The sequence below is a fragment of the Eretmochelys imbricata genome, chromosome 13 (genome assembly GCF_965152235.1).
Source record: "Eretmochelys imbricata isolate rEreImb1 chromosome 13, rEreImb1.hap1, whole genome shotgun sequence".
Taxonomy (NCBI): domain Eukaryota; kingdom Metazoa; phylum Chordata; order Testudines; family Cheloniidae; genus Eretmochelys; species Eretmochelys imbricata.
The window spans coordinates 16,102,199-16,119,888 of record NC_135584.1 but is presented as its reverse complement, the minus strand read 5'-3'; the positions used below and the strand labels follow the sequence as shown (position 1 = coordinate 16,119,888).

The 17,690-nt window shown below is 46.6% G+C and overlaps 1 protein-coding gene across 4 annotated transcripts in view; it reads right to left on the bottom strand.

The window, feature by feature from the left end:
- RIPOR3 (RIPOR family member 3) overlaps window positions 1-17,690 on the bottom strand; it is a 69,504-nt gene that overhangs the window by 15,191 nt on the left and 36,623 nt on the right. For all 4 annotated transcript variants that reach the window (XM_077832413.1, XM_077832416.1, XM_077832414.1 and 1 more), the window contains 6 exons: window positions 17,009-17,072; window positions 16,549-16,592; window positions 15,680-15,805; window positions 12,787-12,932; window positions 3,456-3,585; window positions 1,802-2,386 (listed from right to left, as the gene is read on the bottom strand). In XM_077832413.1, the coding sequence (XP_077688539.1) occupies window positions 1,802-2,386; window positions 3,456-3,585; window positions 12,787-12,932; window positions 15,680-15,805; window positions 16,549-16,592; window positions 17,009-17,072 (1,095 nt within the window). The remainder of the gene's footprint in view (window positions 1-1,801; window positions 2,387-3,455; window positions 3,586-12,786; window positions 12,933-15,679; window positions 15,806-16,548; window positions 16,593-17,008; window positions 17,073-17,690) is intronic.

Here is a 17,690-nt window from a genome sequence, read left to right as displayed (position 1 = left end):
TCTATTCAACCACGGGACAGTTTGCTCCCATCAGCTCATCCACAACACACCAGAAGAGCTGGTCCTTTCACACATACAAAGCACTTCAGCCACATCGCCCCCACCCTGAAACAACTTTGCCAATTCATTTCAGGAACTAGTTCAAAAGGTTTATCCAGTTTTAAAATTCTCCTTGGGTTTCCTACAACCTCACCAGTGTGAGTGTAAGACCCTCCTTCTCTGCAGCTCCTGCCATTTGGTACAACTTTCCTGTCTTTCTCCTTCTTAAGATCTAGAGCTATCAGTTTTATACTACCACCCATCACTATAGTATCTGAGCACCTTCAATAGCGTGCTCCTACCCCTTCATGGGGTGTCTGGCATTTCTCCCCTTTCTCTGCTTGGGGTAGAAGTTTTGGGAAAGGGGTTGGGTTGGTTTGGGGGGTGTTTATGTTTTTTTAATTTTCTTTTAATTTTTCTGAGGGCTAAAGATTTAGGAGTAGAAAGCAGTATCAGTGACATTCTTATCTCAGATCTAGCTGAAATCCTACAGTGTCTTCTCTCTCTTGCCTACACACAGGGCCTCATGTATTCCACAGCTGTGGGACTACAAGTGCAATCCACCCTTTGCCACATAGTTGTGCTCCAGAATCTTTCACGTAGGGGGAAAAATGTTTCTAGTCTCATATGGTTGTGAAGATATCCTTAAACACATGGGTGGCGGGTATAATAGCCGTGGGATGCCATTTGTGGGGTTTTACTTATTATTATGTGTCATGCAGGTTCCGGGGCAGCTGAGGCTGTATCTGCTATTCAGCTTCCGGGTTCCTCAGTAATCTCCCTGGACTCCAGAGATGGACAGCTGTGGGAGGCACACAGCCTTTACCATTCTCTGGCCAGCGACGGGCTGCTCGGGCTGGCCCAGGGCTCAGGTCGGTCGGCCAGCACAGCCCAGGCGAGCCGCGGGAGGTGGGAACAAAGGGGGGCCCTCAGGGCTCTGCCAAGGGGAGACAGAAAGGGGCCTTGTGCAGAAGGAGTAGGGCCAGGGGCTAGCCTCGCCTGAGGGAGTGTCCACCAGCAGCCCATGCTTAAACAGAAACTGAGTTTTAATCTGCATAACTGTCATCTTTCTGAGGGTGCAGAAGCCCTTAAACATTAGCTCTTATGGACTGACCCATTCATCAAGGGGGTGTTCACTCTGAAACTTATAGATGACAACATACATGCCAACATTGTCAACAATTTCACTGCTGATCATTTTAGCAGGAAAAAAAAACATGAAATGTGCTTCCTCTAATCCCAGACTGTATCATCAGATGTAGAATTTAATATAAAAATAAAACACAGTGGCTAATATCCTGATTGCCTTATTAATCTTCTTGGGTTTTTTTTCCCCATTAAAACCTCCATCTAAATGATATGACTGTGGAATCCCACACCAGTGTCCCACAATGCAGGGACCTTACTACAGAATTTAGGTCCAGTTTGGCTCAGAGAACACAGGGCCTTGATTATACTCTGCTTTCTAATTTCTCCTTCCCTCTGTTATTCAGCTCTGCAAAGCATGTTGGGATAAAGTGCATGAGAGATGTTATACAGACTGAAATGTTGTTGCACTTAGCTAGCACTCTTGACTTCCAGCCATTTCTGAGAAATGCCTGAGCTCTGGTGGTCAAACCAACATTTTGGAAATGTGCCACTGAAAATTTTGAAGCCATCGATACTTCATCATGTGGTTTTGAGCCCTTTAGAATAGTAAGAGGAAAAATGATGAACAGCAAAAACTACAGCTTATTGCACAAAGGTGAAAATAACACCACACCTTTAATTTGTCCCTGATGCATAAAACTTGGTACTCCAATTCCTCCAATCGGGTTTGCCCTGGATTCTGTGATTTCAGCAAATTAAACACTTCTTGAAGGAGTTTCTCAACTACTTTGGCACTTCCAGCTGGTTTTATGTCATCTTCAGTGTTCAAGCTTTTCCGACCAACAGACAGGACATTTTCTTGTTCCACTGGCTGGTGACTCCAGTGCTGGCTGATGGAATCTCTGCCATCTTTGCTAATGTCCCTTGGGTTGGATGGGCTATTTGGAGCTCCATCCACGGTGGGTGTCTCTTTCAGGATATCTAGAGTTGTGTGGTTTGGAGACTTGTGTTGTCTTCCTTCTGCACAGGTGTCCTGTACAAGAACCAATGGCAGGGTCCTGTGGTCTGAAGCTGGAGTCACATTTCTGGTTTCTGTTCCTTTCTGATCCTGGAAGCTGAATGAATCAGTCTCTGCAGAGCTGTGGTTGTCATTCCTTACATGCACATCAAAGTCACAGTCAGCCAAGTAGCTCAGTATGGAGGGGGCTCGCGCCTCATCATTTATGCCACCTTGGTTAACTCGTTGCTGCGAAACAGACTGCAACAAACAGGGTCAAGTGTAAGTACAGCTACTTGATAAATACAAGATTTACCCAGAGATGGAGAGTCTCAGCCTTGCCCTTCTGCAGAGATTTGGGGTGACAGACAGCTATAATGGCCAGAGAAATCTCTGAGCCCCATGCAGACCAGAGCAGGAGGACCTGTCAGGGCAAGCCATGCATGGGTCCAACATTTACATTGATCTCGCCTCAGGGAAGAGCTGAAGACAGGCAGAGATGACTCCACATTTAAAGAACTTTAAACTGAATGTTAAAAAAAATAGTGTAAGAGGCCACTCACTGCCTGTCACATTTTTCATTCCAAAGGGGCCCTAACAAATCGGTTCTGACCCCCCTTCAGCCCAGTACAATATGATATTAAATTGGCTGGAAAACGTTTTCATGATTAGTTATTAATAAATACAGCACACACATTAAATAACTACATAGCCCCATAATGCCACTGTTTGCAGAAGACTTATCTACAAGCAATGCTTTGTACTCCCTCTGCTGGCTTGGCAGGAGCACACAAACCTGACTGTCAGGCTGACATGGGAACCTGTGTTGAGGTTAGGGGAGTGTACGCACACCATGCCTTTGCTACATATTGCCTGTGCTAATAAGAGGCAGGAGCATACGGAACAAAGCAGCAACACTAAGTGTAAATTCTGTTCGAAACACAGGAGATTCTCTGGTCCAACTGAACTGCACTTGGCACTAGACTGGGGAGAGGGGGGAGAGAAGGGGATGTTTTATACTCCACCTTTAAACCACCACTATGGTTCACTGCTCCTGGGATTGGCCAGTTCCCAGTGTAGACTGCTCTAATTTATGCCTGGCTGCACATGGGGAATATTTGGCAGGAAAAAAAATGTTTGCATTTCAAGAGTCTAAAATAGGATTGAAAACAACAGGAGTTAAATTAAAAAAATAAAACACCCCATAATGATCTCCATACTGCCCTGTGTCTGTGGTCTGTCCAATTCTCTTCTGCAACAATCTGATGCCTCACACACAGCCCCAGTTCACTGTTTGTGCACAGTGTTTTACTTCCCCCATCATACTTACGAGATAATATTTCTCCCTGAAGCTTGGAGTGTTTGGCGGAGTCCAGTTGTATAAGGAGCTTTTCCTACTACCCAGAGAAAACTTGGCAGTAGTTCCAGGGGACAGAAACAGGTTCTCTGTGTCAAATGGGCTATGAGCAGGGAATACAAAAGGGTAAGTGTTATCAAAGGCCAGGAAGCATTTAGGTGTTTAGCAACAGGAACAGCCACTGGGATTTGAGCCTCGTAGCATCATTCGGGTCCCTGAAGTTTATTAAATAATACTCAGCTCTAGGATAAAAGAAGAGGGAGGCAAGCAGCCCCTCTGACTTATTTCCTTGACACCTGAGCTGCAAGAGGGAGATAGTGGGGCATCATCCTTTTGCATAGAGAGAAGTACTGACTAACCTCATCCTTCAGGCATGGCTATCACAGCAGAGCCTAATCAATGCAGAGCAATCTGAGCTGGCTTCTCTTCCAGAATCAGATCAGAGTCTGATGAGAGCTCCCTCTCTTTCTGTGGGGTCTTATATCCCACACAGTAGTTCCCCATCTGTGGCCCATGAACGGCAGGGTGCTTGCAGGTGGCCAGCAGAATGGTATATTGACCTCATGGCGCTCCAGAAATGGGCAGGGGATATTAAATGAAGCATAAAAGGAGTGTGTAACTAACTTTTTCCACAAAGGACAAAACACTGTGACTTGAAAAGCCAGTAAAAAGGTATTAAATACAGTGTTGATCCTACATACACTTAGACACAATGGTTGTAGTTGCCACAGGGATGTTATGTCATTGTGCATGGCAGGAGATGCAGTTCATGCAATTGTGTCAGGGAAGGGAGCTTCCACACACCTATCCCTATAAGATGCTGTCTGTGCTGTAAAGAGCCCAACAACCCTTATTCTAAGCACTTGCCGATTGTCCTCAACTCTCCAGAGAAGATCACTACTCTTCCCCTTTCCAGCAGATGCATGTGCTGGGAACTCTTTCCTCAGAGAAGCACCCTAAGTCAAAGCTTCACCCACAATGCATTCCAACGCAGAGGAAGAGAGGAAAATTCAAGGACTCCCCCCTTCTTGATAGAGCTAGGGCACTTTTAATTAAATTTGTTCCCCTCTCAGGTGTACTTTTGTGCACAAGGGGAATGTATCATTCATATTATCTCTGATCCCACAGGCAATATTTTAAATGAAGGCCAACCACAAAGCTAAGGTGTCTGCCCTCAACTGGAGCCCCTGGGAGTTCTGAAACGATCCAAACAATAGTGGGCACAAATTAGTTCCATGGAGACTTTTGCCCTCAATTCAAAGCCAAGTTCTACTTCCCTTTTATTGCAAGGGCCGAAGGCTGAATATAAACATTTCAGGCACAGACAGCAGTGTCCCTCATTGGAACATGCTGTTGTCATCCCACCATGGAAGTATCACTATCACAGTGTCAGCCTAATGCATGTCAATTAGCTAAATTAACCAGTGTCACACAGCTGGAGTTTGTCAAACAGGCCAGTTCTATGGAGCCAGATTAGCAGCCATCTGTACTTTCTCATTTTGCAGCAAATTAACTAAATCGGGTATCTGACAGCAAGAGCACTTTATCCAGAGAACGTCATGGACTTACTGACAGAGGCAAATTGCTTTCATCTATGGCATTTTGTTCTTAGAAGGAGGAGGGCTGGGGCTGGGGAATCCTTTTATTTAAGACTTTCAGTTTTAGTTTTTAATACAGCAACAAAGCAGTAAAAATAAAGAATACAGAGTAAAGATATAATGATATCAACCTACGGCTATTCTCCTCCTGTGAGGAGATTGATATAATCCTATAGTAAAGAAAAAAAGATTAAGGGTATGTTTACACTGCACATTAAGACCAGGCTCTGACTCAGATTTGAGCCCAGCTCCCCTTCGTCTACACACAAATCAGTCTGACTCAGGTTAGCAAGGACTTGGGTCCTAGGATCCTGCTAGGGGGTTATGTCAGAGCCCTAATCCTGCTGTGACTTGGGTCCAAGCCCTGTCATATTGCAGTATGGACACAGCTCAAGCTACAGATCTAAGTCAGAGGGTCTGCTTAGCGCAGTATGGACACATTAGCATGGCTGAGAGACCCAGGTCCTGTAAGTGTAAACCCAGCTTTACAATGCACTGTGGATTCTCAAGCACAGACTTGGAAACACTGAGTCCATAAGGCTGGGTCATACAGGCCCAGGTTTAATGTGCAGTGTAGACATTTGCCCTTATGGAGTACATCTCAGGGTATCAGCCAGAAAACACTGTGAAGTACAGGGGTGAACTGATGACATGGCTCATGTGAGTGAGAGGGAGAGAGAGAGAGAGAGAGTGACCATGATACTGAATGGGAGAGAATGGGAGCTGCTCAACTATGAGCCAGACCAGGGGCAGGCAAACTTTTTGACCTGAGGTCCACATCGGGTTTCCAAAATTGTATGAAGGGCTGGTTAGGGGAGGCTGTGTCTCCCCAAACAGCCAGGCGTGGCGTGGCGTGGCGTGGCCCGGCCCCCACCTCCTATCTGACTCCCCCCCCGCTTCTCACCCCAACAGCCCCCCCGGGACTCCTGCCCCATCCACCACCCCCTGCTCCACCACCCATGAGTGGCCCCTGCTTCCTCATCTAACCCCCGTCTCATTCCTGACTTGCCCCCCCCCCCCGGGACCCCTGCCCCATCCAACCCCCCCTTCCTGGCTGACCCCCTGGGACCCCTGCCCCCATTCAATCCCCCTGTTCCCTGCCCTTTGACTGCACCAACCCCTATCCACACCCCTGCCCCCTGACCACCCCCCCACCCCCCCGCTATCCAACCCCCTTCCTCCCCCTGATTGCACTGCCTGGAGCACCAGTGGCTGGCGGTGCGACAGCCGTGCTGCCCAGAGCACCGGGTCAGGCTGCGGCTCTGCAGCTGCGCTGCCCGGGCCCCCAGAGTATTGTGCTTGTGGCGCGGTGTGCTGACGCTGTGGGGGAGGGAGAACAGCAGGGGAGGGGCCAGGGACTAGCCTCCTGGGCCAGGAGCCGGGCAGAAGGTCCTGTGGGCCGGATGTGGCCTGCGGGCTGTAGTTTGCCTACCTCTGGGCCAGACCCTATATTGCAAACAAGGCAGATTTTTTCCTTATCTCAAGTGGTAGGAGCCTGAGCTTTTAGAGCAGCAGGATCTGAGTTTTAGCCCTACCGTTCCCATGTAGTACTGAAGCGCACAGAAACAGCCACAGCCCTAAACCGTACCCCTACCATTTGCAGGGGGAAGCAGTGCTACATTTACATCTACTTGCCAAGGTCCAGAGCTGTCTGGGTGGCTTGGATCCTTGGTTCAGTCCGATTCGCTCTTTCCCAACCACATTTGCCATTAGGAATGTCCCAAAAGGCAGGTATTGTCAAACCAAAGCTTTTTGTCAGGGTTGTATTCCTCCTCCTCCCAGCCCCCTTCACTCCATTCAAACAATGAGGCAGCCTTGGCGGGGTTCACTCCAACAAACTTGCAGCCATTATGGGAATCGTCATGGGCCAGACGGTGCCATGACACCCCAGTGAGGGGTGCAGCCTTGAGGGAGAATGTTCCCTTTGTGATTCTCGTTGCTGTTTGGGTTGGCCTGGTGACCAGGTCCCCTTCCCAAGCCAGCAGAGCATCTGCGTTCTCTCCCCCACAAACTTCCGATCCTCCTCCCCTAAACAAAGCTCTTAAGGCACATCTCTCTCACAGCTGGAGGTGTGAGCACAGCTCAGGTAGGCATACCTGCACTAACTTTAATCTAGTTAGTGCAGGCATGCCTAGCCCAGCTAAAAGTAGCAGTGAAGAGGAGGTGCTGTAAATCCTAGCCGGGGCTAGCAACGCCAGTTGAGAGTTGAGGCCCTAGTTCTGGTTGGGCTAGTACAGCCCATCATGAAGCCCTCGATGATGCAGCTTGACTGTCATGTTTAGCCATGCTAGCTTGATTAACACTAGCACAGGTCTGACTACCTCTGACTGCAGTGTCGAAATACCCCAACCAACTGGGGTCTGCAAAGGAGGCTGGAGGAGGTTTATCAGAGCTATCTCGGCTAAAAGAGCATGCACAGTTCAACACCAAAAAAAGCAAGGTGCCATTAGACCTCTCACTCCACCGCTACTAGGGTGGAAGCTGGCCCAGGAGGGATGTTTGGGTGTCACAATTGGACTTGATTAGTCAGTCATCATTTTAGGGGGGAAAGCTGCTGTTGCTCTGAAAAGAGCTGTTATTTTGAGTGGTTTTATTTTTTAAAATGGAAACACCCTTATCTTATCACTGTGCAAATATTCCTCTGTATAAAAACAGCTTCAGCAGATAATCTGTCAAGAATAGGAGCTGGCCCATTCCACACGCAAGTGCCCTAGAGAAGCTGCTTGGTGGGATACCAAGGTATTGCACAAACCTTACACAGAGAAATATGGCAGAAATTATCTGGTAAGCATCACGATTCCGTCTGGGGGTGCGGATTAGCTCACAGGGGATGTATGTCACCATTAACATTGTTCCCAGCTGGGCAGTCGCCACGTTGAAAACTTCGTTGCTTGGAGGCAAAAAAGTGTTACAGCTGGACCAATAGTGCCAAATATTGCCATCAGTGGTGCAAGTACGCTGTACCAGTCAGATATTTATAGCTGGTACAGCGTACGGGAAAGACGCAGGAAGAGCCTGTCCCAGCCCTGCCTTTCCACGCAGCTGCATCTCCTGAGTCCTCCTTCCTGGGGTCTGTAGAGCAGCCCTGCCCGAGGACAGGGCTGGGGCAGTACAGCAGCCGCGTGGGAGGAGCTACCGGCACGGGGCTGCCCAGCGGCCACACGTTCTTCTGCTCCTTTTGCTGCTGTGGTTCCAGAGAGCCCTGATCTCTCAGGAACCGAGTGGCAAAAGGAGGAGAACGTGGGGCAATTAGATGGCCCCATGCCACCAGCTCCTCTGGCATGGCTGTACCGCCCCCAGCCAGGAGATGCAGCTGCATCTCCCGAGTCCTTCTGGCTGGGGTCTATACAGCAGAAGTCTCCAGTGCAGCAGGGGGAGGACAGAGCTTCCCCCCCAGGTAACGTGGGATGGATGTGGATCATGGGAAGGGGATGGGGAAAAGTCACATAAAGAGGTCACGTGCCTTGCCTTTGTGTCCATCCCATGAGTGCAGTATACCAGCAAGAAATGATTTCTACTTGCACCACTGATTTCCTGGTAATTATTTGAGTTTTTAAAATCAAGTCACTTCCCTTACATTCATGGCTCCTGTATGTTGGTTTATGCCACACTCTGCATTCACTACAATAGCTGCCAAAAGCGTTAGTAGAAAACAGCAAGTTTTCCCATTGTGAAATATTTGCAGAAAGTGAATTTTTAATTCATAAAACACAAACCCTGCCAGCTTCCATTCTGAATTACTCCTCCAGTCACAGCCCAGAAACCATACCATATGACCTCAGTGTCCAACTATAGTGAGCCACGTTTTGAATTCACACAGCTCAAAGGGATTCTGGGCTGGAATTGTTAAGCAAATAATTTTAAATAAAGAATAAATCAGAGAAATTAGGAATCTGCTCAGACAATTCATAAACTGAGAGGCAGGCTTGACTATTGGTTGTATTTTTCATTCAGTTCTTCAGGCCACTGTCTTAGAACTGAGGTGTTAGTAGACAGCTATAAGGGAAAAAGAAAAGACCCCCTCAATCAGCATAAAAACAGCAGCATTTGATCCTCAGAGGCTTCATACAGTCTGAAGTAAGTAGAGACAGACTGAAAGCCTTAGGCCAGGTCTACTCTACCACGTTCTGCCAGCATAACTACATTAGTGAGGGGCATGATCCCTGATCAATGTAGCTAGGCTAGCAAAAGTCCCTAGCATAAACATGGTTATACCAGCAAAACTGTTCTTGTGCCAGGAACACAGAAAACTGGTATAGCTCTGTTAGCAAAGCACTCTCAGTGTAGACCTGGCCTTAATCAGAATTGAGTGGGTTTGTATGTAGAATGGTATTAGTATGTCATTTGCACACTGCAGTTGCTGCTAAGTGCCAAGAGAAGCAACAGCATGCCAGGGAGATCAGTCAGGCAAAGGTGCCATTTGCCTAGTGGAGTTTTTAAATATAGTCCATGAGGTTGAGGGATTAACACAAACTCCCAGAACAAGAAGGTGCATTACCACCTTTCCTTCCCGCAGAGGCGCAGGAGTTTGTGTGCACGCAATTATAGAAACAGCACTAGCAGGATTAAACGCAAAGCAATGGTGTTCATCCTTGGCAGTTATTTGCCCTTGGTGATAGGGAAAATTAGATTGGAAGAGATCTCTTCCAGGCTCAGCTCTGTGTAGTTACACTCAGAACCGTGCCCCCCAGATTTTGACAGAAATACTATGGCAAGAGAAGGTTTACAGACTCATTCAACATAGCAAAAGCACTTCCAACAATGCACTCAGGGCTTCAGATCACTTTTTCCAATGCAAGGTTCTTACTCATTTAGGCCCAGAAGTAGAGTATGTAGGGAAGTGTTTGTTCTTGCAAAGAAATTTGCAAGCGAGTAGTTGTTTTGTTGTTTTCTTCTTTTTTGTTGAAAGCCTGAAAATACCTTGCTGCTGCTCCTGCACTCTCAAACTAGTTTGCAGTTGCTAAAAATATAAATGTGTTTAGTGTTCAAGCAAAAACCTGAAAAAAATTGTCAATTAAAAAAAAAAAAAACCACACACACACACACCAAACCAAACCAACCCTACATTTACCAAGGAAGTTTCCATTTTGACAAAAAGGATTTTTAGCATTAAAGTCATAAACACATTAAAAATTTTGGCCAATTCTAGCCTGATGGCCTTTGCTTACAACTGGCATGCATGTAAATCCAAACATAGGTATAACTAGTGATGCTGGAAGTAAGGGTGCTGGGGGTGTCTCTCTAGTTTGAAATAGTAACAAAACACCAAATAGATGAAAACCCTGGTTTCCATGATCAGACCCCCCCCCACCCCCCTAAAAATTGTTCTAGCATCCCAGGGTGACAGATAATGCAGAGATCAGCAATCAGAACCACAGTAGTCAATGCTTGCGGAATGATGCTTTGCTGTCAAGCTAATTACTAGCTCAAGCTTCCAAAGAAGAAATGTTAGGGCCCTCACAAAACCTCAGAGCAGATGCAACAAAACAAAAACACAACCAAAAATAATATGAGCTAGCGGTTCCCCCCCCCGAGCATTATAAACAGGTGCAGGCCTTGAGCTCTGCTACATAAGCATGTTTTCCTTTACTTCAAGTGCTTGAAAACAAAACTTCAGATGCTTTTGACCAGACTGATATTTTGTTGAACTTCAGCAACAACCCTGAGCTAAACAGGTGTGGAAGAAAATTGCAGGATGTGTGAGAAACCATTTGCTCACAAAAGGGCATTGGAAAACAGTGTAGGATACTCCACGAATGTTGTATGTTCCAGAGAGCAACCTGAAAGGCCAGCTACTTAGCTACATTTTGGTTGGAAGACTCATGGGAAGGCGCTTCACAGTATTTCACCTGTTTGTCAGTAGCCAAAGACAGCACCAAAGCAGAAGTCAAGCTAGGTTTCCAATTATTCTTAGAAATAGAACTAGGGTTTGAGAACCCAAGAGGATTAGAGTCAGGTTGTTTCCCATTCCTGAAGAAGGGCCTAAACCCACAAGTCCTTCAGATCTGAACTTTGCATCAGAGTTCGAGTTGTTACCAAATATTCCAAGACCCTTTTCCAGCCCTGATGGTGATGGAGCTGAGAACCAGCAGTAAAGGTGCTGCTCTCATTGATTTGATGGGTACTTCACAAACATTGCTAACTTACTCTCCGCTACCTCAAACCCAGCTTTCTGCTGTACCAGAGGGGCACCCAGCACTTTGCAAGTATAAAATAAGATTTGCAATATACTGCAACCCCTGAAATATGAAATGCATTGACACTGACTAGCTCTCTCACACACACAGCTGCCTCCCAGCATGAGTAGTTTGGATTCATTACAGACACCGAACTGTTGATCCAAAGGATGACAGTGGTTGCCTTGGCTTCTCAAGAAAATTGAAGCTCTGCCACATTCTGTTAAATGCGGACTAGGTCTGTTCCTTGGCTTGCTTTGCAAGCCATTTCCTTCTCATATTGGTTGGGGGCACCAGTTTTATGTGGTTTTCCATTTCAAGTTTAGATGAGTTATGGAGTGCACCTGTGCTAGTGAAAAAATCCATAGATTAGTGACAGTCTTTTTCCAACCCCCTCAGCCCTATCAGAAGAGCAGGTCACGGCTATTTAAAAACAAAATAATTATTTTTGTTTTTGTGGCCATGGTCACAAAAATAATTTGTTCCTTCTCTTCAGCAGAAGAGAGCTACAACAACTCAAATATGCCAGCAATTGACATCAGAAGAGAACAGTTGTTAAAACAGCCATCCTACAGTCAGATAGGCAAGACCAGCATGTGGCCACATCTTGTATAGATCAGCCTCAGCCACATATGAGGATACCAAATGCAGCTTCTGTCTTCCGGGCATCTACACCTGCATCAGAGAGCCCCAGATAAAAGCTCAAGATGCAAAAGATTTCTGGAGTGAGGATTTTGATGCGCACCTTGCAGAAAAGAATTCAGGAACTCTCTCAATGCAGCACCCATAAAATGAAATTTTTCCTTTAATAGTAGTGGTAATTTACTATAAAACTTTACAAATTTAAAATGTAAAACAATGCATCAAATCACAGGTACCACCTAACTCTTCAGGGGCGGGGTGTGTGCGATGCACCATAGAAGCAGTCACACTGGGATCATAATAGTGTTTCACAACCGGGCACAAGCAAAACTAGAACGTGCAACTGTGATCACCATGTCAAAAAGTCAAGTGTGACAGCAGTCAAACCTTTGAGGAAACCTCATTTTTAAAGGAGGGGTTGGCCCCTCTAACTGTAGTGATTTCTCTAAACCTCAACCATATTTGTATGGTGGTGTCTAACTGCTGTTTACAGCTTCATTTCATCCTCTTTAAGTCCATTCTTTGCATTTCAGAGATGTGCCTACACCACAAACTGAACACTGACTCTGGACAAAGCAGAGCCCTAAATAAAAGCCAGACGCAGCTGGCTCCATAGTTGGCAGCCTCAACACAGAGCAAAGAACTGAAGGGCTATGGAGATAGGGGCTATCCTCTCCTCCCTGGGATTGGTCCCTCCAGATCAGGGTTCAGGCACATTGGCTGGGGGTGCTGTGGGGAGGCTTGCGCTGCTGCTACCTAGGCTGCACCTGTTATGCGAACAGAAAGAGGACTGTAGTGTTGAGTGCTGTTAAAGTGGCACCCATCACAAGTACTAAGGCCATGTTAACAGTCCTCTCCCCCATGTTTAGCATTTGAAGTTATACTCACTTCCAGACGACCTCCAACTGTAACTTGATGGTGCCTAGCTCAGTTATATCCACAATGATCGCCTGAGGCCTGGTTGTAAAGAAGTCGATGCTGTCACACGTTACCACGCCAACTAGAATCGTGGTCAGTCCCCGCAGCTCTGTGACCTACAGAGGGACAAACCCATTTTCATTTTACCAGATACCTGACACACATGAAGGATAGTTGAGGAGTTTAGGGAGGCTGGACACATGGGATTTGGCTGAGACCAGTTCATGCCCATGTGACACACAGATTCTCTACCACCCATATGAGGAACTGGCCAGTATGTCACTTTGTGTGTGCACTGAACATAGCAGCCTAGAATCAGCTCTTTGAGGTCATAGGCCAAGTTTTTCAAGCCTGGGTGCCTACGTTTAGGCCCCTAAATAGTAATAGGCTGATTTTCCACACATGCTGAGCCATATGCAGCTCCCATTCACACCAGTGGGGGCTAGGAGTGTTCAGCACTTCTGAAAGTGAAAGTCATTCCATTTATTTAGGAGCCTAAACTCTGGCACCCTGAACATTCTAGTTTTAGTGTATATTCAAGTAATTGTATCAGACAAACAACCTGGAATCCTGGAGCCCATTTTGCTGTAAGATATATGTTTTACAGCAAGCCTCCCCCATCCCTGGATTTGACCCAAAAATCATCTAGGGTAGAGACCCATTAGATTATCTAGTCCATCTCCCTAGTAATGTAAGGCTGTTCCAGTCCCCAACTACCTCCAGAATGTGGACACAGCCCTTGTCTACCACTCCCTCCTGGGCCGAGCTGATCTCAGCTGCAGCTCAGAATCAAAGCCTACAGGTCTTCAGCGTCCCTCCTCTCTTGGTTCACAAGCAGCACCCCCGTAATTTGTCAGTCGCTCATCCCAGTTCTAGCCCATTACACATGCTTTGCAGCCTGACCCACAGCTTCTTTAGCCACAGCTGAGATCATCAATGCCAGAGAGACAGCTTCCCAGTTCTCAAATCTGTCTGCAGCCCTGACAAGTGGGGCTGGAAAACTCCCAACCAAGATGCTGCTGGACAAAGGCATATTACTACTTTTGTGCATCAAGGTGTCTGTCATACTTTAGGATCAGGGGAAAGATTTAGCAGGTAAAGTTTTCAGAAGCATGTACGTCTCATTTGAGAATTAATGGTAATTAGGAGCCTAAGTCACTTTTGGAAGTGGGACTCTGGCACTTTTGAAAATTTCACCCAATACACACTTGGAGAGGGAAAGCAAAGAAACTAGAGAGTCAGTTAGGTTTAATGAACTGGCATGAAACCCAAATCAAATAACCTCTTTCTTGAGCTTTGAGGCAAGTCATCTTCACTGGTATACAGAGCAATTAATGTTTTTGCAAATATTATGAGAAAACATGCATCTGAATTAGCTTCTCTCCTGATTCTCATTGTGCAGTAGGGAAAAACATTAAGAACATTTTTAAAAGCTCTACTGGCTAGAAGTCAGGAATTCTTTCCTATTTAACTCACATGCTGCCAGAAAGGATGGGGTGTTGCAATAGCTACTTTACATGTTTTCCAGGCATTGAAAGCCCTATGTTGGCACTACAAAATAATGTGTTTAACTCGTGTAGTGAAGGGTCCAGCCCAACCCTGCAGTCTATTTAGTCCCAACTCCCATCGAAGTTGATGGGAGTCATGACTGCGGGATCTGTCCTTCAGAGGATTCCAGATCACAACAGGAGTTTGCTCCTAAGCAGCAGCAGCCAGGTCAGGATGGAATGTAAAACAGGTGGAAGCCACAGTAGTAATAGTAACAGGAGGATCCAACTTTTACCTCAGTGAAAGAATAAAGTGCCTATAATGCATCTGTATATCCGTGGCCCCACAAAGTCGCAGGACCTCCTCGTCAACCTCCTCCTAGCCCTGGCCAAAATGGCCATCTACAAAACCAGGGAGAGGCGGTTGGCCGACAAGGTTTCCTGTGACTGTGGGGCCTATTTCCGCTCCTCAATCTGTTCATGCACCTGGGCGGAATCCGCTGGCTCCGTCGATGCCTTCGAGGAGCAGTAGGCGCTGTCAGGGGTTCTCTGCTTGGTGTACCTACTAGGTTTCTTTGTTTAGCCCTGTGACCTCACTCCCATTCCTGTTATACTTTTAGTTGTCCCCCGCAATCATTTGGAATCCCAGACCTGTGGATCATCCCCGGAGGCTGTGGGGAGGTCCTTTAGCAGTGGGGGCCTGCCCACTTCCTGGATCCCAACAGGATGCATCCGTACGGTATAGCAGGGAAACAGAGTCTAGGACTCTGTTACAAAGAATACAGGGGTCCTCCAATGAGTCACTCTAATGCCGAGTGGCAGAATCCTGCCCAAAGATACTGAATAATTATGGCCAACTCACACTGGCAGGTGGATCTCATTAGCTCCAATAGGATATACATGGGTTTGAGTATCTCTGGGGCAGAGGTAATTAGGGCTTGAGACAGAAGAGGTCATGTAGGGAAACCCCAAGAACGGGCAAGTTTGGCTTATATAAATATATTATACATATACACACACACACTTTTTGGAGCAGGGTAAGAAAATCCCAAAAATCTTGCACGCAATATAATTACTCTATCCAAGCTGTGGACCCCTAACCACCAAATCTTGGATGCAGATCTTAAAAAGGGGTCATTCTAATATATGGAAAATCAGAAGCATTAACCCAGTTGCCATCTAACCCAGAGTCCTGGGAAAGAAAGCAGAAGCAAAGATCAGAGACCAGCTCAGCGAGCAGAACATTGATTAATTGCTGTTTCTATGGAGCTGTGAAAATTCATGTTGTTTTTTAAAAGTGTGCTCGGCAGAGAGCAGAGTGGGAAAGCAAGCTACTTGCTAACCAATGTCTGAGTGGCTGGATTGGAGCCAACTACCTTTATTTCAAACTGCTCATGAAGATTGGGTATAAAAACCTTCTCTTCCTCATCCCATGTTTGGCTGTCATCCGTCTCAATCTTGCCCTTCAGCTTCCACTTCTGGCGTCCCAGTCGCACAAACACCTAGAAGCCACACAGGGAAGAGGAGGCTAGAATCAGCAAATCCCAAGATTCATATGGGACTGCACCATCCCTCCCTCCCCATACTGCAGAGCTGGGGCCTGTTCCTTTGATTGCTATGCTTGTTAAGAAGCAGGGGTGGAGGTGCCAAGTAGTTCTGTGCCCCATCTGTCCTGGAAGAACTTGGGTGGCTAAGTCAGATACCAAAGCGTACGTGTTGTTGTAATGCAGAGAGTGAGTTACTGATGTGTAATGTCCTGCTCTGATGCAGGACATGTTTGAAAGTGATTTGGAGTTTTGTTGTCAGCAGGAAGAAAAAAAAAAAAGTGTGTTAGAACTGAAACTACTGGGATGAAAGCCATAGGCTTTATACACAGTTATGCCGTCCTGTGCCCTTCAGGGCAGTTGTGCCAATTGGGATCTATCCTATGAAGAGGCAACAGTATTGCTGCTACCCTCTTTCAAGGTGGTTTTAGACTCCAGCCAGGTCCCTCAAGGAGCAATTCTGGAAGACTCCCGTCTCCCAGGTACCTGGGCCCTGCCCTCTATCAAGGCACTTAGCCAAGTCCTTCAGCTTCACACTGAGGCAGGAATAACTCAGTGGCTGTGCAGCACCCATAAAGCTTCTGGTTTCCCTGCACTCTCTCCTGCTCAGCCTACACATCCCCACACTCCCCACCTGCATGTTACAGGTGCAAGCCCATAATTGCAAGTTGTAAGAGAAAATGGATTGCTGTGTACTGCACCTCATACTGGTCCCCTGGGCAGAGACGTGCGTAGCCCACCAACCCTGAAAAGAGAAGGAAAACCCCTTCCAATGTTTGTAGCTTGAGAGAGTTTCAAAAATATCTACTAACAAACCTCAGCTTGCATTAAACACCCAGGTGACACTCTGATTAACTTCCCCTTACAGCGAAATCTATGGAGGAGTTGTTAGCAAGTCAAGCCATTTGTCTTACTTAACATTGCAAGCTTTGCATAAGGGCGGGGAAGAGGAAAGTCCTGCTTCAACACTCACATATAAAAGAATGCTGCAGAGCAGGGACAAGTTCGTTTCACATCAGTGGGAAAAAACTAAGTTTTATTAAGAGTCAGTTTAGGTCCCGATCCAAAGCCCAGCTCCCAGACTTCCATGAGCTTTGAATCAGGCCTTTATACAGCAAAGCTGAAAAGCTTTTGGCTCAAGTGATGAATGCTGTGGGCTACCTTTCATTTTCAAGTGAAATTCTCCCAAGTGCACCTCCAGTGCCCCTTCAATCAGACACATATCCTGGAAGACAAAGACAGAGCAACGACGACATTGACTGAAGAGCGGAATAAAATGGTACCATGAGAAAGTGGCGGCCATTTGTCTCCATTCGTGAAGACAAAAACACATCACAGACCAGTTTAGGGCGGTTTGCAAAAGAACATACATTTAACATGCCATTAACACTTTTCACTTCTGCAAACTGAGGCAGATTTTTTTTTTAAATGCCACTTTCAGGATGGGAAGTTATATCCCAGCTCTGCAAAGGAGCAAGGTGGTTTAAGTAATAGGCTTCCCACAGTCTTCCCCATTTAGGGTACAGCGACATGGAGCTGGAGGTGTAAATTCCAGATTGACGAGACATTCGCGCTAGTTCTGATGGAGCTAGTGCACCCGGGGGGTGGGGGGGAGAAGGAGGGAAAGGGATGTACTGCTGCTGTGGCTAGGGTCTAAGTAGAAAGGTGGGCTAACCAGCCAAAGAACAATCTTGTCCAAGACCCTACGCACATACTCAGACAGGTAGTCCCTCCCACTGCTTCCGCTGTTACAGCTATGCTATTTTGAGCATGCTAGCGCCATCAGACCTAGTGTGGGTATGTCTCCTCAAGCCGACATTTACACCTCCAGCTTGAAGTCTAG